A 22,497-nucleotide genomic window follows, 5' to 3' on the forward strand; every position below is an offset into this window, starting at 1 on the left:
CTCACTTCGCCACCAGCCCCTGAACGCCCCTGAATATCGTGACCGCCGCTGAATCACCCCTCAACCGCCCACAACCACCGTCCCATTCCCCAGATCCCCCGCCGGCTGCGCCCCTCCGCCGCCGACATCCACCGTGAACGGCTCCGTGCTCTCGAACCCGCTCACCCGGCCAAGCAGCACCTCCAGCATACGGAAGGTCACAGCCGGCTGGTCCGCGCCAACCAGGTGGCCCGCCAAGGCGGCGCCGAACCAGGTCAGCCCGCGCTCGGCGTGGGTCGACCCGACGACTCCCGCGCCGGCCGCCACCGCCGCGACGCCGGCGCTAGCGCCGCCGCCGTGGGCGGGCAGGACCAGCGGCGCGGCCGGGCGCTGCTGGAAGCCGAGCCGGCCGTTCCACGTCAGGTTCTGGATCGTCAGCAGCGTGGCCTCGGGCAGGACCAGGAAGTCGCGCGAGCCGTGGCCCAGGATGACGTTGCCCGTGCGCTCGATCACGCCGGGCAGCACCGCCTGGCTGCCGGGCCCCGCGTTGAGGGACTGGTCCGTCCCGTTGACGAAGACCGGCCTGATCGCCGGGTTCTGGCAGAAGACCCAGGTTGCGTTGGCCGGCGCGTGGAGAGCCGCCTTGACTTCGGGGAAGTCGAAGACAGGAACGGGGAAGGCGGGCGGGAGCGTCAAGTGGCCGCCCGCGAAACCGATGGGGTCTGGAGGGGGGGCCCCGAGTTAAGGGGACTGGCTCAGCTCTCTACATTTCATTCGGGATTGTGGGGACTCCTACTTACCAAACAGCACAGGGCAGTGGAGGGTGATGTCGAAAGCGCTGAAACACGGGTTGAGCTCCAGCACGGCCGAGACCACGCTCAGGTACAGAGCGCAGCCCGGCAGGGGCAGGTTGGTCAATGGGTTCTGACCTGGAAGCGCCGAGGGCTGAACGCCCTTGGGCGGAAAGACGAGGAACTCGTCGAGATACGCCGTATAGCCGCATTTGGCGTCGATCGTCTTGATGAAGGCCGAGAAAGAGTCGTTGAAGGGCAGGATGCTGCTCCACTTGTTGACGTTCGACGCGACGAGGACGTCCTGCGTCAGGGCCACCTTCGAGTACAAGCCATCCCAGATGGCCATGCCCGAGACGTTGAAGTACGTCTTGTTCTTCCGGTCGAGCATGGCGCTCGAGATGAAGGGCGCATACATGCCGGCGTACGACGAGCCGGTCACGTACACCGCGTAGCCCTGCAGCGCGAACGTCTCGACGAAGTTTGTCCAGAAGCCGAGAAAATCCCGGGCCACATCCTGCTGGTTCACCGCCGTGGGAGTGCCCTGCGAGAACCCGGTACCGACGGGCTGGTCAACCCAGACGACGTTGGTCAGGCGGTGCCAGCTCCACTTGTTCGGGATGGCTTGGAGCGTTCCGGGCTGCCACGAGATCGGGCCATTTGACTGCAGCAGTTCGCCTATCGACGAGCATCCGGGCCCGCCGGTGAGATAGATCAGGATCTCCTTGTTCTGTTGGGCCACCGGGTTGGTCGACGGAAAGAACCAGAAATAGAGCTCGTGGCTGACACCATCGCCTGTTGGTAACAGCCCAGCGTAAGATTCGCCCACGTCGAAGTCGACAAAAGCAATGGCCGAGCCATTGACCGCGAATCCTGGACGTATCAGCGACAGTCACTTCATGGAGGCCGATTCATCCGTCTCACCACTGGAGCGCTCATTGAAGAAGGGCGACTGCGTCTGGTTCTCGGCGAAGGTGGGCAACTGCCCCCGGAGCCATGAGCCCAGCCGTTGTGGCTTGGAGGCTCCCAACGCAGGGATGGCCAAACACAGAAGCAATGAAGGAAGGACCCAGCGCATGGCGTTTGCGTTGGATGAGAACAACTGATATTTTGCAGGGGAACAACAAGCCCCAGGCTACCCGACAAAGATCTCTGGCTCTCTTTGAGTATACACAAACGGCACCTTGTCAAGGACATGAAGTCCTGTTTTCATGATGCAGACCTGTCTCCTCCCTGCTTCAACTTGGCGAGTCAGTACCACAAGCGGCGAGCGGGACGAGTTCCGCCACCTGCAAGCGCATCCAAGAGGAACGAAGTGAAGTAAACAAGCTTTCGCCACCCCTGATTCTTGCTGTGGGGCCAACATGAAACTCTCTGTCTACGTTGAGTCAGTAAATGCAGCAGAGTTGAGGACCAGGCGCATCCAAAGCCCTCTTTGCACCAAGAAGAAAAGACCACAGTGGCACAAGTTCCAAGAGGTAACAGCCCTGCCGCTCTTTCTAGGAGCAAGTGTTGAGGTGAATCTGGTCAGAAATGGCTGATGTTAAACGAGCTGGACTCGGTCCGCGCGATCAGCCGTGGTTGAGTGACTGCCAACCTGCGCTCTTTTTTAGAACTCGCGGCCCGGTCCCGATGCTGTATTAAAAACAGCGCGATGTGAGATTCGAGCCTTCGAGGAAGCTCACTCATGTTTCGAAATGAGATCTGGGCGCGGTCTTCAAAGTCTGGAACATTGGGTTCAGGGGCACCGGCTGCCAACTGGCACGTGCAAACAAACAGCCGATGCTGTTGCCGAGTTTGGGCCGAAACTCGTCAGCGACTCCATCAAAAAGCACCTGGATGGTGCAGCAGCAAAAGCTGATGACAAGAGTGGGATTCGAACCCACGCCCTTTCGGACCGCCAATCAGAGTCCTGAAGACGGCGCCTTAGACCGCTCGGCCATCTTGCCGCCACCGGTTGTTAGAAGATAGCAGCGGGAAGTTGCCCTAGGAAAGAGGAAACACTGCCGCCGGTCGGTGTTCCCCTTTTGCTGGTCGATGGTGAGCTGGTCAATGATGAGCTGGTCGGCGGTGAGCTGGTCGAGGTGGCTGTGGAGCCGAAGAGTCGGGCGAGATGCATGCTGAGACATGATGCCATGAAGCATGGCTATGAGCCTGACGAGACAATCCCATGCAGGCACCAGTGAGAGCCACCTGTTTGGTGTGTTTGTAAACAGTCGCTTGAGAAATGCCTTTAACTATGAACCGCTAAGAAAGAGCTACCAGACCAACCACAGCACTGACTGATAACTTGAAACCGCATGAACGCTCCGTCGGAGACATCCCCCTTGACTCCGTCCTGTGAGTGTCTCCGGGTCGGGCCGCGCCAACACTCACCCGAAAGCCGACGACAACCTGGGCGCGCGCTCCTCTCCCACCCCTCCAGCGCCTAGCGCCAAAACCGACGACAGGCCAGGCCACCCCCGTCTCGCCATCGCACGCAGCCGCCGAGCCTGCATCTGAGCCTGAAACTCATCCATCCCGTCAACAACAACACCACCTCCTCCTCCTCCTCCACGATGGCAGCTCCCGCTCCCGCTCTCCCTCTCACTCACCACACAGGCCCGGCAGCACTACTTAGCACGGCAAGGAGACGGAGGATTCGGCCCGCCCACGGGCAGGGAAGAACACGAGCCGGTCGGGCGGCTCGGGCCGCTGCTACTCCGGCCACTGCTCCTGCTGCGGCTGCGGCTGTGGCTACGGCTCCGCGCTGTGACGCTGCGTGCGGCGTTGTCGGCCACCGCCGACGGCGGCGGCGACGGCGGTGTGCAGCTCCGGAGGGCCAGAACGGGCTGCAAGACCGGGACGTGGGCGCTGCGCGGCGAGGCGGCGGCCCAGAGCTGAACGGCGGAGCGCTCGGCGTTCAGCTGCGCGGGCGTGGGCCGGTCGGAGACGCCCGAGGGCGGGACGGAGAGGCCTGGCGAGGGCTGGCGAGCGTCGTCGGGGGGATTAGGGCCCGGGAGGTTGTGCGGTAGGCGGGAGGGCAATTCCGGGTGGAAGATCCGTGTGGCCAGCTGCGGAGGCGGGATGGGGAGGTGAGGTCTTTTGGATGGGATCCCGGGAGGGGCGGCGGCTTTCTTGCGCCACTCGGACGACGGTTGCCGGTACCGAAGGCGGTTGCGAGCTTTGCGAAACCGCTCGCGCCACTCCTTCTAGGCCATGGTCGACAAGGGCGCCGCTCGGCAGAGTGGTGAATCTGAAGTGTCGGGGATGACCAGTGGCGAGCCAGCGGCTTCCAGAGCACACCTCGACTTATACCGCCCGCTAGCAGAGCGCGCGAAAGCGCTGAATTCCGCGACGGAGGCAATGTGAGAATAACGGAGTGGATAAGAATGGCCGATGCGAAGCAGTCTTTGGAAGTGGTCCTCGATCGAGAACCATTGTTCCGCCACGAAGAAAGCAAGATGCGAGCAGCACGAGTACCGCGATGATAACCCCGTCAACTGAGTTGCCTCCCATCAACGTCTCCGCCAACCTGCTCCTTCCTGATGGGTCGTTCAGAGCTCTGGGGCAACTAACGAGGAACCGCGAAAGTCCTCAGGCGGAGGGCGGAAGGAAGGACCAGGGGATCGCCTGATGACGGTAAGAATGCGGAGCCCATGCCGGAGAAAGGCATGTGAACCCTATCAACAAAAAGAACCCAAACTCCTGCTATTTCCCTGTAGATACAGTACAGTCTTTGGCGATGAATGACCGACGCACGCAAAAATGCAAGACTCAAGAGAGGTGATTTTTTGCCATACGGACCGTGAAACCAATTCGGCAGCGCCTCAGCACGATATACTCCTCAAGCAGAATGCCAGTCGCGTCACAAACTCCCCACCGGTATCACACTGTCTTGCTCACCCCTTTGTCCCCTAAACCTCAAGGATCACAGCCTGCTCGTAAACAGGGCTGACGCCGTCGCCCCAGATCCCCACCACCGAAAGCAGGAACCCCAGCCCCGCCAAGGCGCTCCGCACAATCTGCTTCTTCAGGAAGGCCTCCACCTGGGCCCTCACCTCCTCCCCGTTGACATCCCCCGCCTCGTCGGCCTCGGCCTCCATCTCCTCCCCCGTGCTCCCCTCGCTGGTCGCATCCGACCCGACGCCGCCGAGCACCTCGTAGCTAGCTTCCATGCGCGCCCTCGCCGCGGCGTGCTTGTCCATCTCCTTCTGCCTCTCCTTGCCGGCCGCCGCGGCGGACGATGCCGGCCGGGCGGGGCCGAGGAAGAGCAGGTACGGGGCGAGCAGGTCCGAGGCGGCGAAGTGCGAGCCGAGGACGAGAGTGGAGACGTAGAGCAGGTAGGGGTGGCGCAGTGGGCGAGGGGAGAGGATATAGGCGAGAGCGAAGGCGGAGGAGGAGAGAGCGGCTAGGGTGCGGGTGTGGCGCGCCGCCGTTGTGGTGAGGGCGTCGAAAGCGCGGGCGGCAGTGCTCGCCGACGGGAGGGTCAGGAGGGCGGGGATGGTGAGCGAGGAGAGCGTGTAGGAGAGGCCCTGGCAGAACAGTGAGTTAGCGATGCGCTGGCGTGGGGCCGGACGGCGCAGAGCGGCAGCGTACCGTCAGGACACCGAGCGAGACGGTGCCGACAAACTTGAGCACCGAAACGCCTCTCGCAGCCATGGTTGCAATCGTCTGTCGGTCAAAGACCGATGATTTGCGCAGGCGTTGAGACAAGGGCGATGGAGGATGCTGTAGCAGGCCTTCGTCGGGATGGGAAGATCAGTAGTCAGACATGGACGGCGTCGAAGCAATCGAAGAAGAGGGGCTTTCCGTGGCCTCGGCGTATCAGGATGCCAAGCTTTAGGCGCCAAGCAGGGGCCCAGCCAGTGCGTCATCGCCGCTGGCTGATTGGAGCGGCAAGTTGCTGCAAGGAACAACGCAGCCCTAACCCTGAAGTCTTGCGCAGCAGCACATCAAGAGCGGTTGCGAGCATATCTAACAGGCAACGTGCCAGAGTGGTTAATGGGTACGCCTCGAAAGCGTATGGCTTCGGCTGCAGCGGTTCGAGTCCGCTCGTTGTCGATTCCTTTTGCCTGTTTGCACTTTTTCGGCCAAATTGAGTAACCCATTTGTCCCTTCAAGAATGGACCTGCTTCTCAGAGACTCAGAGTCTCAACACCTCCAAGGGAAACGAGATGGTTTCGGCCGTCAGTGGCATGAAGAGCGGGTATATGAAATCGGGGATACTCCTGCTTGATGCCAAAGAACATCACACAGTTCCCGAGCCAGTCGCTACATAACAACCTGACAAATCCATGGGTAAACTGCCTAGTCCAGGTTCAACCGCCAAAGTCCATCCCCAAGGTAGTGCGTCTCCTCCATTACAGGGCCCTTTCCCTTCTCCTTGATTTCCTTCGTCCCCATGATCAAGACTCCCACAGCCGCCGCCTCCTCCTTCCCCTCAGCCATGACCACCACAGGCTCGCCCTTCTCCAGCTCCCTACTCCAATGCCCGTCCTCATCAGGGCCCTCGTTCGGCACCTTCACCTCCTCCTCCCCCTCCTCCTCCCCCTCTTTCGCTTCATCGTCGCCCCCGTCCCCATCCCCTCCTTTGCTCTCCTTCTTCTTCCCCTCCTCCTCCCCCTTCTCCCTCCCCGCGTCCCGATCGACCGGGATGGGCAGCCGCCCGCCCTTGCTCGTCAGCCCGGGGGCCATGAGCGTGGCGCCGCTGAGCACGAAGCGGATGGCGCCGCGGTCGATGCGCACGGTGGGGAAGCACTGCGGGAAGCGGTGAACCAGGCGGAGGTGCGGCAGCAGCGGGCCGCTGCCGTCCTGCTGGTAGAAGACGGGCTGCCGGCCGTCGACGACGTAGAGCGACACGCGGTCCGGCAGCTTGACCTGCTCGAGCGAGGCCTTCTTGGGCAGCACCTCGTCGATCACCGGCGTCAGGAGCGGGTAGGTCGCGAGGACGGATTGCCGGATGGAGCGCTGGACGGAGGATTTGAGCTTTTGTTTCTGCTTGGGCGTGGCGTTGAGGCTGGGAGGAGGGGGTTAGCTTTGGTGGCAGGGCGTGGGGGAGAGTTGAGGCTGAGGCACTCAAGACGTTACTCTTTTTTGAACATTTTGAGTTGGTGTGAGCGATATGTCGCTCGGGCTTTATACTGGGAATTCGAGAGATAGTATGTCCTGCCGCGTTTCAGGGCCTGTCGCTGCCGAATGCTCTGTTTGGGTTGCCCCGCGGTTGTCGTTCATCAATGGAGGGGAAGAATGGTGGGGCATTGCCAAGCTTTTGGCGGGGTTCTTTCTGGCCCCGCCAGCCACAGACCTGTCGTCACCGACAGCCAGATGGGAACCGTCAGGGGAAAGCTGAGTCGGCTGTTGCTATGCTAAGGCAGGCCATGAGCAGTTTGGATGATCGAGTGTTTTCGCTATGAGGTAGGGAGTTTAAAGTCTCGAACTATAGGTATCGCACAAGAAGCAGCCTGTCTCCCCACCACTCAGCCCCTGGGGTCTCTTGGGTCCCCTCGCACACGGCAACCTCAACCGTGAGTAACATGCGAGACGGTTCCATCTTCTTTTAGATGGACGTTTAATCTCTCGGGTTTGAAGTCCTTGGTCACCATCGCGCCCGGCTCGATGACACGCGTCTCCTGCGGCAAGTCCCTCTTGCAAAACGTCTGAAACCAAAGCTGTCAGCAACAGGTGTTCTGGGGTGGGAAGCTCATGGAAACTGTCCCCAGGCTGGGATTCAAAGGACGCAAGTTGTCTACTTACCGTCTCGGAAGAGGGCCCGTCTGAAAGGGTCTTGCCGGCCAGCTTCATCATCCACTCCTGCGTCTTGTCGTCGAGCATATTGTCGACCGTAATTCCTGGGACAACGAGAGGCATACTGGATAAGCGCTTGCGAGTCTGACTAAATGTGATGCCTGACTTCTGCCGTGGTGATCTTGCAAGGTGTCTGCAGATGGTTTGCATCGGGAATACCCCGAAGGACCAAGTTCAGGGCGGGTTTATCAGTTTGAGAACGCGAGGCCAAGCGCAACAGGGCATGACGTAACGTAGCCTTGCACAGCCACACCAGTTCCATCGCTCTATGGATGCACATTGATGCACCCTGCATCGGACTTTGAATTTGCCCACTGCCAGGCAGTTAATAAGGAGTTGTCCCAAGAGTCTCCCCCACAAAAATAGTTGTTTGAGGGGGGGGAAAAAAGGCGCAAAAATATATGATTTCGTCCAGGTTCGAACTGGAGACCTTCAGTGTGTTAGACTGACGTGATAACCAACTACACCACGAAACCATTGGGTGGTCAGTGGCTCCAAAATCCAACCCCTATAAAGCTCCTTGAGAAGCTACTGCGACGACTGATTCAAATGAAGCCAGGGGTAAACAACACACAGCTTGCTTCGGAATACTCGATCCTACTTACACCAGTATATTCCGCAGGCGCATGACAAATGGTTGATCTACCGCTTTTTATTGGAAGGGTATACTATTCCCAAGTTTATCTTCCTCGAGCCACGAGCTCGTCGCTGGGCTATTCCACCTACGGCTTGCAAGCAGGGAGTGCTCGTAGCGAAAAAGACTTCAAAAACCCAAGTGCGGTCCCAGAGGTATTATTGAGTCATGTCTTGATAAATCTTCATTCATGGCATGGAAGCATGTGAGACCTAGTAACTGGGGTGAGGACGAAAATGGTTCACGGGATGGGAGGCGCCGCTCGCTAGAGGCATTCATGTCTCGGCGCAGAAAAGGGACTTGTTTTAACTGACTTGTCTTCTAAACAGTAATGGTCTTGTTGTTACATCCGTATATCTTTGCACTCGCTAGCTCCCATTCAAGTAGAGTCCAACATGATTGGATCTTTACTGTGGTATTTACTTTCGAAGTTTGACCGAAGGCAGCCATGTCCTTGGGGGTTGACTCTGCAACATTCTGTCATTGTACCCTCTCCTTGAATTGCTCTATCGCTTCCATAGAACATAGAGCAAGGTTTGGAAGAGATCACCTGTTGAGGCAGGAAGACGTTGGGAAACACCGGAAGGCTTACACTCACACCAACTAATCCATCTCCATCATTATCCGCTGAGAAGATAGCTGAAGCATTGTAGTGACAAGAGCTTCAGTTCATGATCTAATGAGAACTGTCAGCACTTTTTAGTAACTATAGGCGTAGAATTGTCTGCAAATGGGAGTAGGTTTAGGAACGGCTTTCTGCCTTGGCCCCTCGGCTTGCTGCAGGTCCTGTGAGGAACACACAGGTCCTGTGAGGAACACACAGGTCCTGTGAGGAAGGAACACACCTTCCGTCGCATCTCAAGGAACAGTCACGTTTTTCACGCTCGATCTTTGCACATGTGACCAAGGGCAACGCACCGCACATGTCGGTTGTTTTCGTGTTTTCGCGTTTATAAGTGAGCCTGGCGGCTTCCCTGACCCAAAACCAGCAACAACCGCGAAGCAATCATCATCACCAACTTCGCTGCCACCACTTCTGCGTCTTCCTCTCCCGGTCATCAGTGCATCTTCCAGTATGTCTTGGAGTATTCTAGCAGTTTCTTTCATTTCCTTGGGTGTTGTACTAACTTCAGTTCAAGCCAGAACCCGATTGCAAAACCCGATTTCAACCCGTCGACCGGCCGACCGAGACAATGCCTGGCGGTAACAGAACCACCCAGCACCATTGGTGAGCTTCCCCTTCTGAGAAGAGCTTAGAGTTGCTTTGCCGGCATGCAACGATACTAACGGTGTCTCGTCTTACAGCCCGCAATGCTTTGCCATTGCGAAGCCGCGCTGCTTTGAGCGTGGACACTTGGTATGCTGCAGCATACACAACGTGTACCACTCTCCCTATTCGGACTGGTAAGAAGTTTTCTTTCTTTCCTTGATCTTTTCTTGTCGTCGACGCCGCCATGGCCATACCCTATTCCGGGACGAAAACAGCCAAGAGGGAAGCAACAAGAAGGGAGAGGTAGGCGATGAGGTCGCTTCCTTGCGTAACGGCCCCGAGTCCGCTGGCCGCTCCCATTGCCTGGGGACAAGCACGCGAAGCAGATACCCCCCCGAGGCGGCTTTGCGGTTTCCAGGCTGTCCTTGAACGGGTGCGACGTGTTGTGGAGGTCGCCTCAAACGTCCACAACGCAGTTCCGTCGCGGCCATCTATACGAAGGTGATAAATTCCCCAGACGATGGGGGATCGGGCATAGAAAATGCCTTGCTTCGGTCGGCCTTGACATAGTCAAAAAGGTTTTATAACAGCAAAGTGTCGGAGTATTCTCCGGACAAGCAGTGTCGCCATCGCCTCTTGCCTGTCAGGCGCCAGCTCGAGCAGGTTACTCTTCGGACAACGGGTTTGACGCCCGAAGGACACTTCCCATCTACCAGTCCCTCATTGCATTTTCTATTTCCTACCTTCATCCCAGCTCGAACTCGAAGGTCCTCTCGTTCTCAGTCCAAACTAACCGTTCTTCTTTCTTCCCAGCGTACAATGCGAAGGCGCAGCCAAGCGTGCCGAGAGAGAGGCACGAAAGGAGAAAAGAGGCGAGAGCAGCGGCAGCGGCAGCGGCGGCAAAAGTCGCAAGAAGAACAACAAGGCCAACAACAACGGCGAGGAGGACGAGGCGGGGCCGGCGAACGGCAAGAAGGCCGGTAAGAAGAAGGCCTAGAAAGCCAAGAAGAACAAGAAGAACAAGGCTTGATTGAACAAGTCTTGATTTTTCGTTCTTCACCTCTGCCAACCTTATATGTCTAGGTCTGGCCTGCCCGCTTTTGACGCCGACAAGGGGATTGTTCTTTGGGGTTTGTCTTCAGTCGGACGAGGATGTGGGAACGGAGGGTTACCGTCAGCCGGTGCGATCTTGGGCGATGGGGCCGCGGAGATCAAGGATATACCATTTTGGGATGGAGGGACAGTTCCGGGATCGGAAAGGATTTGGACAGGAGTTGAGGGTCTTTGGGCGTTGTTATACAGAATGCCGGATAGCTCAGGAATAGCTCAGGGGCAGACTGCTACGCCCATTACATTTGGGCCTGCCTTCAATGAACTGAGTGTGTGTTGGCGGAGAAAAACGTCTGTGCAGACGCCGGCATCTACACGTACTTCTTTCTCTTCCGGGTAGCTGTGATTCCCGTCGTTGAAGATGCTGAACCCAAACCTCACAGCCTTTATTCTCCAGGGCTGTTGCCTCCAAGGACCAGCCAGCATTCAGTGTTTGACCCCAAATGCCTCACGGCTCTTCTGCAAGACATCGGGGTGGCTTGCCCGATGCATGGCTCAGCCCACCAGCCATCTGATGCAGCGTCTCACCCGGCTAGCTGTATTTACCACAGAAATGTCAAAGGTCAAAGAAAGGCCTTGAAATGCGCGCCTGCCAAACCACCACTGTCAAAGAGTTGGAGTTTCTTGAAGGATTTTGGAGATAACCGAGAGGCTGCACCTAGGAAACCCAATCATCATCAGCCTGCATGTCGGTCTGGGCCTGTCTGTCCTTGGCAGAAATGGCTGCTGGTCTGGCCATTGATGGCACACACTGTACTCCGTACCCAGTGCCTTTCAGCACTCTGCCCAATCGCGGCGGTGAACCGTTCCATGGTTCAAAGGCATGAGAACAGCGGTATCCGAGACATCAATGCCGTCTTGCGCTTCTGGCATCTTCTGCTTCTGAGTTGCGACTCTTTCACATCGTTTAGGCAGCAACAGTGCTCCATTGAACTCTTGGGTTATGGAGAACGCTCTGGTTCTCGCTACTGCACAGTAAATCCTCCTCGAAGCGCTGAACACCTTGGCACATACCGCTATTACTGAGTACGGAATACCACCCGACAGTAGGAGCGGGAGCCAAGCACAGCCTCACATCTCTGTGGGGAGCAATTAGTTCATTACCTTAACTACCCCCACTAACGCAGTTAGATCCAATTTACCCAGGCAGCCTCTGTATTTATGGAAATGATGAAAAGGTTTGTAAGGAGTAGTGTACTGCCTGTGCGTCCAAACACAGCACTGCGCTCCGATTGATTCTGGGTCCATCGATCTCTTCAGCCAGTCAGACACTTCACTTTGTAGCTCATTACCTGAATAGTGTACGGATTATCTGTGTCCCTGACTGAACGATCCCAGTCCCACAACCGTGCCGTTGGAAAATCTTCCTCGCAGAGGAGGCCCACCTGGGAACAACAGGGATCTGGCAGCCCACAAGGGTCTCTCGGACGGCTTCGCGCTGTCATTGGCTGCTGCGGACCAAAGTGGGCACTGCGGCCGACTTTGCCGGGAGAATCTAGGCTCATTTCGGCAAGCCCCCTGCTGGACCCTGGCCCAGGGCAGCTTGGAGCAGAGGAGCCTGGGCTTCACCAACCGCGAGTGCCATCGTGAACTCGCGGCCCCGAAAGTGCGCCCACCCATGCTCCCCCAATTCTGCGCTTGCCAGCAAGTGCCCCTGCTTCCTCAGGCAGGGGCCAGGCTGAGCTGTTGGACGGTGGTAGACTAAGCAACCTAAAAAAAAGGGAGGCCTTGCTCCTTTAAAGGATGGGGCTGCGCTCCAACCCTTCCTTCTCTCGTGTTGCATTCTTGTCCAGGCGATAGCCACATGTCAGCACGGTCGCGCGCGGCTGTTTGAACCTCCCGCAGTGGGATTGCCAAGTTGGAGCTCGAAGGATACCGACTTTCTCCCAAACCGCCAACAGCCAGCACCACACTTGCTGAATTGGAACTCCTCTTCGTCTGACCGCCCAACACGAAGTTCGCCGATTCCGTTCTGTAGATTTCCGTCAAGTCGACCAAGCGCGCGAAGCACAACGCGTGGTCCTCTGAGATATCTCCGGACCGGGGAGGGTACCACTCAGATACACCCGGAACAGACCAAGTCGCACGCGAGACCGCGGCGACGATCTGGGGGACGAAACCCAATATGCGCGGCACCGTCCTCCCCTCGCTTCTCCTCGCCTCGGCCGCCATCGCTTCCGCAGGCCGCCTAGAATGTTTCCGCACGCGCAGCCGGGAGCTCGCGTCGGCCGCGTCGTGCGGTGACGCAGGCTCGCTCAGCGACTGCTTCTCAAACCTGCCCCTGTCCACACCGCCCGAGGCCCTCGTACAGGAGCTCGAGCGCTGCTTCGTCTCGGCGGGCTGCACGTCCGCCGAATCCAAGATCGAGGGCGCTTGGGTCATGCGGCGATGCGACGCCGGCTCGCCCGACCTCCGCCGCGCGCGCCACCAGCCCGACAGTGACGACCCCCTTCTGGTCGCGGCGAAAGACCCACAACTTGGCCCCCGCGACGCCCTCCCAGCCATGACCGCCATGGTCCTCCCCCGCCAGACCACCGCCGGCGCAGCGACCGCGACCGGCTCCAACACCCTGACCTCGCCCTCGCCCTGCTTCACCGACTCGACCACCTCGACCACGACGTGTCCAGTCCAGACAACCGGCCCGGACGCCGGCAAGCGGCTGGCGTGCTCCACCATCGTCATCACCAGCGCGGTGTGCCGCGAGGGCCTGATCTGCAAGTCCGACAGCGAGGGCAACCCGTCGTGCATGTACAAGCACTCGGCGCTGGGCGTGGACGGGATCATCATCGCGATCGTCTTCGCGGGCGCCCTCTTCGTCGGCCTGCTGTCCGTCTGCATCCTCTGCTGCCGCGAGCGCGCCGAGCACCAGCGCCTCGAGCGCGCCGCCGAGGCCGCCCGCATCGCCAAGGAGGCCAAGGCCCAGGCCACCGCCGCCGCCAAGCGGCCCGGCCTGTCCGTCACCGGCCCCGTCAGCGGCCCCGCCGTCGAGGGCCAGCCGCTCATGTACCAGGGCGGCGACGCGCCCTCGTCCCCCGGCGCGCAGCAGATGTCCTTCGCCCAGCAGCCGTACCAGCACCAGCAGCAGGGCTATGGCGCTCCGAATCCGTTCGCGGATGGCGCGCACGATGGCCATGCGTTGAGGTGAGCGGGAGTTTGAACCTGTGAGCCAAAAACGTGTGAGCTTGTGCCCCAGATTTGAATGGTGGACTCTATCCCCATGATCTGCGGAATGGTAGAGAAAAGTGCGGATGGTGGTTTTGGGCCAAGGGGAGGAGAATGATAGGGAACCCGGGAAGTAGTTTGGGGAGCTATGTCTGCGTGCTGCTTTGTATCTCAGCTTTGTTTTTGGTAATCCATAGGACTCTCTTGGTAAGCGACGGTGTTTCGAGACAACTTTTTCCGTTGTTTGAATTCAAGGCGCTGCATCGAACGCAGGTAAAAATTCGTGCTGAAGTGCCGCTTGTGCTGTGCGACGTGCGCTAACTACCTGCCGAGCAACGTCCAACAACAGCAGAACGGTAGCATCGACGGAATTCAGGGCAAGTGACGCTTCCAGGTGTTGATCACGCTTGAGGCAGCCATGCTGCACCTCAAATCACTTCCTTCGCTGGCCCAAATCCTAGCAATTACTGTACAACACAATCCACACCCCGCTGAGTTCTCGTAGTAGCTACTTCGCAGATGATATACCATAGCCATGGTATACCGTGTGGTAGGTTTCCCCCCGGTCCCAGGTGCGCCAGACGTAAAACAGCTCCGACGGCACATTGCCTCTCCTGTCATAACCGCAGGCTGAAGTGGACGGAGGCAGGCCAGTTCTAAGCCAGGCCAGCGTCACATGCTTCCTCGGGCAAGACTTCGCTAGAGCTGCCTCCACTCTTCGTGGCTGCAAGGTGCGGCCGGATACGGCCAGTCCTAGCGGCTGCCGCCGACCAGGCCTCCGGCTCCGGCGCCAATCGGACTCCCCGGGTGGCCGACAGCCTTCTGGACCGGCTGCGGCGTTGTCCGCTCGGTGCCCGACACGAACCTGATCGACTTCCTGCCTTGGCTGTCTTCCCATACGTCGAAGCTGCCGCCGCCGTTGACCTCATTGCCTTCGGTTTCGCAAATATCGAGGAGCTCCTTCTCGTCCACCGGATGGCCGTGGTGGAGCATTTCGACTTGCGCTTTGATCCTCTCCAGAGGGACGAAATCAAGGCCGGCTTCAGCCTTATTCTCATCCTGCTTGTTCTTGACCGCACCGAGATCCTCGCAAGCCCGACGAAGCATCTTCCGCACCGCTACTGACCGAGGTTCGATCAGCCGGTCGACAACGGCCTGGCCCCCAAAGCTCGACCCTGGAGGCGCGGGCCAAGGTGCGTTTATCGGGCCACCGTGGAGGCTCAACGGGCTGTGGTTGAAACCGGGAGGCGGGAGAGGGCCGAACGGGTTCGGCTGCAGACCACCTGGCGGTCCCCAAGGGTTCATGTGCAAGGGGAAGATAGGGTCCATCCCGAACGGGGCCATGGGGAAGCCAGCCGCCGGACGAGGTCCGGGGGCAGAAGCGCCCCGAGACAGGCGCCCTGGGAAGTCTGGCAACCCCTCATCCATGTCGTCCAAAAGCGCTCGGCTCCCGAGTTGGGTATCTGCTTCGGAGTTCGGCGGTCCGGCCGACGGTGACCCGCTGGCGGGCCGTTGACCCTGGACCACGCTGGCGGGCCGGCCGATTGGCGTCGGGCGACTGATGGGCTGTGAGGCATCCACATCAAGACTTCCGGAACCCTGGCGCGAGTGGGAAGATGGACTCTCGTTCTGCATGCCAGGACCCATCATATGCGCCATAGTCGGAACTGGAGACTCCATAGGCCCATGGAATCCTGGCGGAGGATGAATGGGGAACCCCCGATTTCCGACCGGGCCACCAAGTCCAGGCGGCATCGGCATCATCCCCGGCGCCGGCCTGAAACCAGGCACAGGAGGGGAGAACAGTGAATCGCGATGGACGGCGCTGCCGAATCCAGGGGGGGCCTGGGCTAAGCCGGGCGGGAAAGACATAGCAGCACCCATCGGCGGGGCACCGAAAGGGCCGGGCTGCGAGGACGGCGACTTAGCTGGGAAGTTGATGGGGGACGCTGAATGAGATGGTGGGTGTGGGTGGGCGCCGCTCTGCGCACTAGGACCGGCCGGCCCAGTCTTGTGTGGAGGCGCTATCGGGCCGGGGCTGGCGTGTAACGGCGTAGCCGAGTGAGGGGATGGATTCTGGCTCGAATTCGATGCTGGCCCCGAGGACGTTGTGGCGCTTTCTTGCTGCGATGCCTGGCGGATACGCATGGGCGTCGGAGCCTTCGGGAACGTCGGAGTAGCCACGGGGATCTGTGGAGACGCGAAGGATGTCGGCATCTGTTGTGGAAGCACCGGAACGGCTGCCACAGGAGGGGCCGGCGGTTGTTGGGGCGCAACTCGTTTGGGGACGGTAACGGGCACCGGAACAGCCGCTGGGAGGTTTGGTGCTCTCTGTGCCGCCCTCTCCTCGTTTTTCCGCCTCTCTTTGGTGTCTTTTCCCTCCTTGGCCTCCTTGGCCTCCTTCGCTTCCTTCGCCTCCCTCGCCTCCCTGGCCTCCCGCTCAGCTTTCGCCTTGGCTTCCTTCTCTCGCCGTTCACGCTCCTGCTGTTCTCGTCTCTCGCGAGCTTCGCGCTCCTTCCGCTCTCGGGCTTCTTTCTCCCGCTGGCGCGCCTCCTCACGGGCCTTCTTTTCCCGTTCTTTGGCCTCACGAATCTTGCGCTCGTTTTCTTCCCGTTCCTGATTCCTGCGGAGACGCTCAGCTTCCTTACGCTGGCGTTCCTCCTCCTCCGCCTTGCGCTGGGCCTCTCGCTTCTTCCGTTTCTCTTCGGCCTTAAGTCGTTGTTCTTCAGCTTTACGAGCCTCCTCGGCTCGGCGCGCTGCTTCTTCTGCAGCCTTTTCGGCCTCCTTTCGAGCCTTCTCTTCCGCCAGCGCCTCCTTCTTCTTAGCAGCCCTGTCCTTGCGCCGCTGGGCCTCTTTAGCCTTCTTGGCTTTTCGCTGGGCGTCTTGCTGATTCTCGGCTTCGATTTCCTCGAGAAGCCTGGCCTGACGCTCTTTGGCAACCTTTTCGCGGTATGCCGTGAGGACCCTCTGCTCGAACATCCGAGCAGCGAAGATCTGGAACATCCTCCTCCCCTCTTCCATTCGCTGCCCTTCAGTCATGGTATCCTATTTCGTGAATTAGCGTGCGAACGTTCGGGGCCGGAGAAGAATGAAGAACCAGGCGGCGCAACTCCCTGAAGTCCGTACCTCTTCTTCTTGGCTGTCGTAATCCTCTTCATCGTCCTCCTCGTAGTCTTCCTCCTCATCTTCGTACTCTTCCTCCTCAGGCGGCGGCGGGTGACCGTGACCGTAACGGTCACCATTCGCGTGGTCATAGCGCCTTTCAAACTGGTCCCTGGACTCCTCTTCACGGGCCATGCGGCGCTCCGCGAGCTGCTCCATCATTTCGATGAACTTCTTGCCGTCATTCTTGAGCAGGTCGTCGGCAACGGTCAAGATGCCGCCTATAGAAGATGAGCCATAAGCGTCACTGCCAGCCCCCGGAGAGGGATAATAACTCTGCAGAAATAGTGGAAGAATGGGAAGTCTGTCCCTACCCTGCACGGTCAGGCTATTCCCGAAGTTGAAGAAATCGGCGGCATAGTCGGATCGGTGCAGATCTTCCGACGGCTCTGGCTCTTCTTCGCTGTACATGTCGTCCTCCAGCCCTTCCTCGCTATAGACTTCCTCAATCCCCCCCTCCCCTTCGCCTTCGTCCCCGACTTCGGCCTCGTCTTCTTCATCGTCGCCTAGCTGCTCCATGATTCGCCCATGGGACGGCTGGCGACTGGAATACCTCGAGGGGAGTCCGCGGGGCCGCACCCCCGTCACCGAGCCAAACGACCGGCGGGGCCGCAGCATCGGAGGCCCATCGCCTTGGTTTGGGTGGTTTGCGTACTGCTCCAGCTCCTCATAGTAAGCGTCGTAGAGACCCTCGAGCTCCTCCTCGATGGCAGTCCGCTTCCTTCCGCACACAGTACAGCTGCACGTGTGTTTCTGCTGCTCCTTCATCTTCTTGAGGACGGCGTCCTTCTCGACCTTGACCAGAGACTTGCGCTCGCTTTCGCTAAGCCCGAGCCAGAACTCTTTTATCCGCTCACGCTCTTCCTGAGAGCTCGTGTTCCATATTTTCTCTTTCGAGATCCCGGGGCGCTCCTGCTGAGCGGGCGATGGGGAAGCCATGGAACCCGATCGGGCCTGACCGTTCTGAGCGTACTGGGTGCCTCCGTGGGGCTCATCAGCGCTCGCCGCCGCGGCGCCCTTTTTCTTCTTCTTCTTGGACTTCTTGGACTTCCCGGTCGCAGCTTGTCCATCCCCACTCTGGTTCGCAGTCTGAGCTTGGCCATTTTGGTCGGCAACGTGCTCTCCTTCGTCGTCTCCAGGATCAGCATGTGCCGCCTGCTGGTCGTTGGTGCCATGCAAGGCGGACACCCCGTTGCCGGTCTGATTGCCCTGGGCTTGCTCGGCGGCGGCCTTCGCAGCGGCTTTTGCACGACGTTTTTGCTTTTTCCGGTTGACAGGCTGGGCGGGTGCAGCTCCAGGAGCGGGCGGCGTTACGGCCTTGGCGTTCGGAGAGGATGCGGTTGTTGGGGACGGCTGGGCGGAGTCCACGGGGCTGCTCATTTTCGGGACGGTTATGAATTTGGACCCATCCTTGTTCGTGTACTTCGCTGTGCCTTTGGAAGCCGGAGATAGCGGAGCAGAACCTGTCGCCGGCGGCGGCGTACTGCGGCTTCCCTTCATCTTCGTTGGTGTACGGCGATTCGGACGGAGAAAGGGATGGTGCGGGCATGAATCGCGACTGCAGGAAATCGCTGCGATTCAGGGAACCGTGCGAAAACTATAAACAACAAAAGAGTAAGCTGAGTGCCCGTGGCGAGGCCGCGAGGCAGGTCATGCAACGTAAATGGTACTAGATCAACCACCGCGATGCGGGGGCGGCGGCAGCGCGGGGGCGACAGCGGGCGGTGGCAGAAGTCGCCCGGACCAGAAAATAGTTGTTGAAAATGAAGGAGGCCGTCCAGAATTTGGGGCGCAATTGCAGGGTCTATGTTTGGAGCGCGTGCCGGCGGGAGAATGCAGGACGGGTTGGAGCCAAAGCAGGGGCGCAGAGAAGGGTTGGCGGGTTGAGGGTTAATCGACGGAGGGGTCGCGCAGACTCACAAAGGCTCCTGGCCCAACAGACAAGGAAACGATGGCGGCGCGGGAGGTTCGCTTGTCGAAGAGGTCGTCGGTTCGCTAGGGACGTGACCGGGCGGTTTGCTCGGGGCACGACGTGGGCGGAAGGCGTGGTGCGCTTCGGAACTTCCAAGGTGTGTTGGTAGAGTTGTTCTGGCGTTGTAGTAAGGTGCTACTGTTAGATTTGTGGTTCCGGCCCGGCCCATGCACTGACGTTCCCTATCGACCTGCGAGTTCAGCAGCGCCGATTGGTCCAGTCGCAGCACGTGATCTGCGGGCCTTGTGCTTGCCCCTGGCCCGACGCAGCGCGTGTTCTTGACCAGCACCTTGATCTTCACTCGAACTCGGCCCTGTTTTCAGTCGAGCACCCGAAAAGGTGTCGAGTCATTGCAGAACGGGCATCGCCCATTCAACCCGTAGCTTTCCCTCAGTCGACGACGAACGCCGTGTACAGCACTTGGCGCCCAACCCCGACAGAAACCGGCACAAGTGGGTGCGGATTACCCCGGGCGCTGCCCGAAACCGACACGCCAGCAGGCTCGCGCCAGCTTCACAACCCTCACAACCTTCGCCCTGCTGCATTCCTGTCGCCTCGAGCCGCAAGCGTGAGACTTGCTATTCCATACCCCGCACGCAGTCTTCAACAAGAAGTTTCCGTCGGTTCCTCTGTTCTGCTTCCGGCGGTCTCCGATCTCGGGCATACTCTCCGGGCTTTGAGGCTCTGACCCGTCGTCGCGAAAAGGTTCATTTATGCTCCATGTATTCCGTAGTGATGCTTATCAGAATCATGGCGTGGTCACCGCTGGGGCAAAGCGGGACAACGCTTTTTTTTCCTTTTCCAGGGCACAAGGTGTTTTGGCGAGTCAACACTGATGCCGGAGCCCATTATCACGCGACGGTACCTGAGTTTCGAGGAACGGCAGGCGAGCGCTCCCACCGTGATCGTGCGACAACCCCGCCATGGCGGACATCGCTTGTCGAGCTAGACTCAGGAGGCAGAGGCAGACACCGTTCACACTTTTATGTACTTGATGCTACGCGGATACACTCCTCGCATCTCGCATGAGAAGATGACCCACCTGAGCAGCTCATGGCGCAACGCTTAACTCGGATTCTGCACAGCCTCACTCCGCCGCAGTGTTCAGCGCCGTCTTGATGCGCCCCTGCAGCCTATCAAACCCTTGAAATCCAACGCCCTGCCACGGCTGAGTGCCCTTGCGGCAACGACGCGCGAGAAATACGATCCACCGTCCAGCGTCTACACTAATCATTGTGTACTGGATTGCCAGGAGATACGAAGGGATTCGGCGCCAATGCATATGCCCAAAGCGCCTCGGGTCAATCTGAGCCAACAAGAAAAGCGCAGCTGCAGCAGGATGACATAACTAATTCCTCCGATCTGCGGTCAGCGCAGCGAGGGAACTGGAACAGTGGACGGAATAACTTATGCATAATGTTGGACGTGGACAGCGTTCCCAATCCCTGTGGCCGCTACACTAGCCCTTGAAGGAGAAGGAGAATGGAAAGCATTGAAAGCGAGTGAGCAGAAAGAGCATAGAGCTCGTTACATGAAGGATGAAAAAATCATACGCTGCGTCAACGAAATAGCCGCAGGAGCAAGTGGTTGATCTCGCCAGTTCCGATGAACACTGATCCTCCTCCTGTAAGGCGTCTGCCCGTGTTCTGTCAGACAACGTGCTTTGGCGCCTCAGGTAAGGTAGGATGCGGTGACAAGGGGCCTCCACTCTCAGGCAGGGATTATGTAATGGCTGCCGAGCCGCTTTCAGCCCGCTGTTCCCCTCGAAATTCAGGTTCCCAAGGACCTGAGTCCTGGAACTTGGACCGACAGCACCCATGCGCACTGTATTCATGTCGACGGGCGCCGGTGCATTCAACATCGACACTTTCCCATCTACTGCCAACGACTTCTACCCCCGCCCACTGGGACTGCGCACGACGACAGGCTGCTGAGCGAACCCAACGCTCACCTGCCCATTTGCCAACCATGGCAAATGATCGCAATGCCCAAAATGTCATCCGCAGGTAAGCATTCGAGTTTGCTGAGGACCGCGCTGCCCGATCACAGGCCGTCCGAGGCCCTCCTTCGGCAGTCAACGTGCCCGACGCCCAAGCTCTCGTCGTGATGGGCCAACCCCGCTTGTTGACGCGCTCTGTCTGTCCTAGGAAACTCGTCATCATCGGTGACGGTGCTTGTGGCAAGACGAGCTTGCTGAGCGTGTTTACGCTTGGTTTCTTCCCCACAGTGAGTGCCCTGAAGCTGGAAGGCTTGTCCCGTTCATGCGTCCTCCGCTAACATGCGATGGCACAGCATTATGTGAGTAAACATAATCCTCGCGCGGAAGCTTTCGAGCTCGCCGTTACCCCCTTCCTGTGGTTCCCGTCGCTCCATCGGTTCAACGCCCCGGCCTGACAAGCTCGTCGCCCGCAGATACCGACCGTGTTTGAGAACTACGTTACCGACTGCAGAGTGGACGGCAAATCGGTTCAGCTGGCGCTATGGGACACGGCCGGCCAGGAGGATTATGAGCGGTTACGGCCGCTAGCGTATGCCAAAGCACACGTCATCCTAATAGGCTTCTCGGTCGACACGCCAGACTCCCTGGACAATGTCAAGCACAAGGTAGGCGCAATGTCACAACTTCGGCCGTCCTCGTCCCCTGCACCCCGCCACACGGCTTCCTCGTCGTTGCTGCAGGCCGCCTCTCTGTGCTCTGCCTAACCGTCCTGTGCAACGGTTGTAAGACGCACACAATCTCCTTCCTCTTCGAGCCGGCGGGTGCACCGAGTTCGGGAGCGCTGGCTGACCCGGTCGATCACAGTGGGTTGTGGAGGCACAAGAACGGTGTCCCGGTGTGCCAATCATCCTCGTCGGCCTGAAAAAGGACCTGCGTGACGATCCGGTCGCGATAGAAGAGATGCGCAAGAGGTCCCAGCGCTTCGTTTCCCCGGCAGACGGCGAGCACGCGGCCAGAGAAATCGGCGCCCGCAAGTACCTCGAATGTTCCAGCTTGAGCGGCGAGGGTGTCGACGACGTGTTCGAAGCAGCCACGCGAGCCTCGCTACTCATGTTTGAAAAAGGCGAGGGAGGCGGGTGCTGCGTGATATTATGAGCAGCTTGATGCATGAGGGATGTATAAGCCCTAACCCACCAACCCTGTCCTGGTCCTAGATGAGCCCGCGCCGTTCAATGAAACGGGAGACCCGAGCCGAGTCCCTGACCAGAACCAACGCCGGCTGAGCTCGCCAAGGGCGGCACGCTGCTCCGGATCTGTCAGCGCCTTGGTTGTCCTCGGATGCCTCAACAGTAGCCCACAATCACGACAGACAGTACCGGATGGACTTCACGGCCAACAGGAAAGGCCGATTGTTTATTTTTCTTTTCCCCCCAGCTATCACATGCGGAGCGAGCCGAGCGAGTCATGATCCACGATGTATTAATATGCTAAGCTGTATAGATCTGAGGTGGTTTTCTTTCAGCGGGTAACTGGACGCGGTGGTTATAAGAGCTGGGCTGCAAGGATTTCACGCTACGGCCGAAAAGGGGGGTCCTTTCATTTCTCGGAAGCATCACGAGAGAGTTGTAGCATGAGTGGAAGTCAGACTGTCAAATGCAGGGCATCTTCTCAATCAGGCTGGGATGGTTGTGGATAGTCAAAATTAGCGGTTGTTTAATGGCAATTTGAGTTTCACACTGGGGCTCACGACAT

At 59.0% G+C, this 22,497-nt stretch overlaps 8 protein-coding genes and 3 non-coding genes across 11 annotated transcripts; 4 read left to right on the plus strand and 7 right to left on the minus strand.

The window, feature by feature from the left end:
- Positions 1–60: 60 nt before the first annotated feature.
- On the minus strand, positions 61–1,848 carry THITE_2144616 (uncharacterized protein; the record flags this gene model as incomplete). The annotated part of the gene is made up of 4 exons (XM_003653484.1): positions 61–160; positions 251–701; positions 780–1,565; positions 1,695–1,848. 4 exons carry the CDS (start codon positions 1,846–1,848, stop codon positions 61–63), a joined length of 1,491 nt encoding a protein of 496 aa, XP_003653532.1.
- Positions 1,849–2,631: 783 nt separating this feature from the next.
- THITE_t60 lies at positions 2,632–2,719 on the minus strand. Its single transcript has one exon. It is a non-coding gene; the product is annotated as a tRNA-Leu (tRNA).
- A 609-nt stretch (positions 2,720–3,328) lies between these two features.
- THITE_110007 (uncharacterized protein) lies at positions 3,329–4,256 on the plus strand (the record flags this gene model as incomplete). The annotated part of the gene is made up of 3 exons (XM_003653485.1): positions 3,329–3,775; positions 3,966–4,117; positions 4,160–4,256. 3 exons carry the CDS (start codon positions 3,329–3,331, stop codon positions 4,254–4,256), a joined length of 696 nt encoding a protein of 231 aa, XP_003653533.1.
- A 211-nt stretch (positions 4,257–4,467) lies between these two features.
- On the minus strand, positions 4,468–5,659 carry THITE_2116036 (uncharacterized protein). The gene is made up of 2 exons (XM_003653486.1): positions 5,349–5,659; positions 4,468–5,284 (listed from the first exon to the last, which is right to left on the minus strand). Exons 1-2 carry the CDS (start codon positions 5,409–5,411, stop codon positions 4,667–4,669), a joined length of 681 nt encoding a protein of 226 aa, XP_003653534.1. The 5' UTR covers positions 5,412–5,659; the 3' UTR covers positions 4,468–4,666.
- Positions 5,660–5,686: 27 nt separating this feature from the next.
- On the minus strand, positions 5,687–7,096 carry THITE_2116037 (uncharacterized protein). Its single transcript, XM_003653487.1, has 2 exons — positions 6,840–7,096; positions 5,687–6,768 (listed from the first exon to the last, which is right to left on the minus strand). The coding sequence occupies exons 1-2, from the start codon at positions 6,851–6,853 to the stop codon at positions 6,060–6,062; spliced, it is 723 nt and encodes a 240-aa protein (XP_003653535.1). The 5' UTR covers positions 6,854–7,096; the 3' UTR covers positions 5,687–6,059.
- On the plus strand, positions 5,733–5,813 carry THITE_t56. Its single transcript has one exon. It is a non-coding gene; the product is annotated as a tRNA-Ser (tRNA).
- Position 7,097: 1 nt separating the features above from the next.
- On the minus strand, positions 7,098–7,859 carry THITE_2116039 (uncharacterized protein). Its single transcript, XM_003653488.1, has 2 exons — positions 7,506–7,859; positions 7,098–7,408 (listed from the first exon to the last, which is right to left on the minus strand). Exons 1-2 carry the CDS (start codon positions 7,617–7,619, stop codon positions 7,271–7,273), a joined length of 252 nt encoding a protein of 83 aa, XP_003653536.1. The 5' UTR covers positions 7,620–7,859; the 3' UTR covers positions 7,098–7,270.
- Positions 7,860–7,958: 99 nt separating this feature from the next.
- THITE_t59 lies at positions 7,959–8,032 on the minus strand. The gene has a single exon. It is a non-coding gene; the product is annotated as a tRNA-Val (tRNA).
- A 1,081-nt stretch (positions 8,033–9,113) lies between these two features.
- Positions 9,114–13,884, plus strand: THITE_161041 (uncharacterized protein; the record flags this gene model as incomplete). Its single annotated transcript, XM_003653489.1, has 7 exons — positions 9,114–9,130; positions 9,180–9,263; positions 9,330–9,418; positions 10,234–10,380; positions 10,812–10,846; positions 12,048–12,116; positions 12,489–13,884. 7 exons carry the CDS (start codon positions 9,114–9,116, stop codon positions 13,653–13,655), a joined length of 1,608 nt encoding a protein of 535 aa, XP_003653537.1. The 3' UTR covers positions 13,656–13,884.
- Positions 13,885–14,209: 325 nt separating this feature from the next.
- On the minus strand, positions 14,210–18,987 carry THITE_2116044 (uncharacterized protein). The gene is made up of 3 exons (XM_003653490.1): positions 18,755–18,987; positions 16,799–18,431; positions 14,210–16,717 (listed from the first exon to the last, which is right to left on the minus strand). Exons 2-3 carry the CDS (start codon positions 18,212–18,214, stop codon positions 14,426–14,428), a joined length of 3,708 nt encoding a protein of 1,235 aa, XP_003653538.1. The 5' UTR covers positions 18,215–18,431; positions 18,755–18,987; the 3' UTR covers positions 14,210–14,425.
- A 1,661-nt stretch (positions 18,988–20,648) lies between these two features.
- THITE_2075964 (uncharacterized protein) lies at positions 20,649–22,493 on the plus strand. Its single transcript, XM_003653491.1, has 5 exons — positions 20,649–20,812; positions 20,954–21,032; positions 21,099–21,104; positions 21,219–21,410; positions 21,610–22,493. Exons 1-5 carry the CDS (start codon positions 20,775–20,777, stop codon positions 21,898–21,900), a joined length of 606 nt encoding a protein of 201 aa, XP_003653539.1. The 5' UTR covers positions 20,649–20,774; the 3' UTR covers positions 21,901–22,493.
- The last annotated feature ends 4 nt before the right edge of the window (positions 22,494–22,497 follow it).

This window comes from Thermothielavioides terrestris, chromosome 2, assembly GCF_000226115.1.
Source record: "Thermothielavioides terrestris NRRL 8126 chromosome 2, complete sequence".
NCBI lineage: Eukaryota > Fungi > Ascomycota > Sordariomycetes > Sordariales > Chaetomiaceae > Thermothielavioides > Thermothielavioides terrestris.

What these genes read in the sequence shown, in the direction of transcription:
- THITE_2116036 (XM_003653486.1), bottom strand. Translation starts at nt 5,411, where the DNA reads ATGGCTGCGAGAGGCGTTTCGGTGCTCAAGTTTGTCGGCACCGTCTCG. An exon ending in TCTCGCTCGGTGTCCTGACG is followed by an intron (nt 5,285 to 5,348) that starts GTACGCTGCCGC and finishes CTGTTCTGCCAG; the next exon opens with GGCCTCTCCTACACGCTCTC.
- THITE_2116039 (XM_003653488.1), bottom strand. Translation starts at nt 7,619, where the DNA reads ATGCCTCTCGTTGTCCCAGGAATTACGGTCGACAATATGCTCGACGAC. An exon ending in ACGGGCCCTCTTCCGAGACG is followed by an intron (nt 7,409 to 7,505) that starts GTAAGTAGACAA and finishes CTTTGGTTTCAG; the next exon opens with ACGTTTTGCAAGAGGGACTT.
- THITE_2116044 (XM_003653490.1), bottom strand. Translation starts at nt 18,214, where the DNA reads ATGAGCAGCCCCGTGGACTCCGCCCAGCCGTCCCCAACAACCGCATCC. An exon ending in ACGACAGCCAAGAAGAAGAG is followed by an intron (nt 16,718 to 16,798) that starts GTACGGACTTCA and finishes TTCACGAAATAG; the next exon opens with GATACCATGACTGAAGGGCA.
- THITE_2075964 (XM_003653491.1), top strand. Translation starts at nt 20,775, where the DNA reads ATGGCAAATGATCGCAATGCCCAAAATGTCATCCGCAG. An exon ending in GCCCAAAATGTCATCCGCAG is followed by an intron (nt 20,813 to 20,953) that starts GTAAGCATTCGA and finishes TGTCTGTCCTAG; the next exon opens with GAAACTCGTCATCATCGGTG. An exon ending in TGGACAATGTCAAGCACAAG is followed by an intron (nt 21,411 to 21,609) that starts GTAGGCGCAATG and finishes GGTCGATCACAG; the next exon opens with TGGGTTGTGGAGGCACAAGA.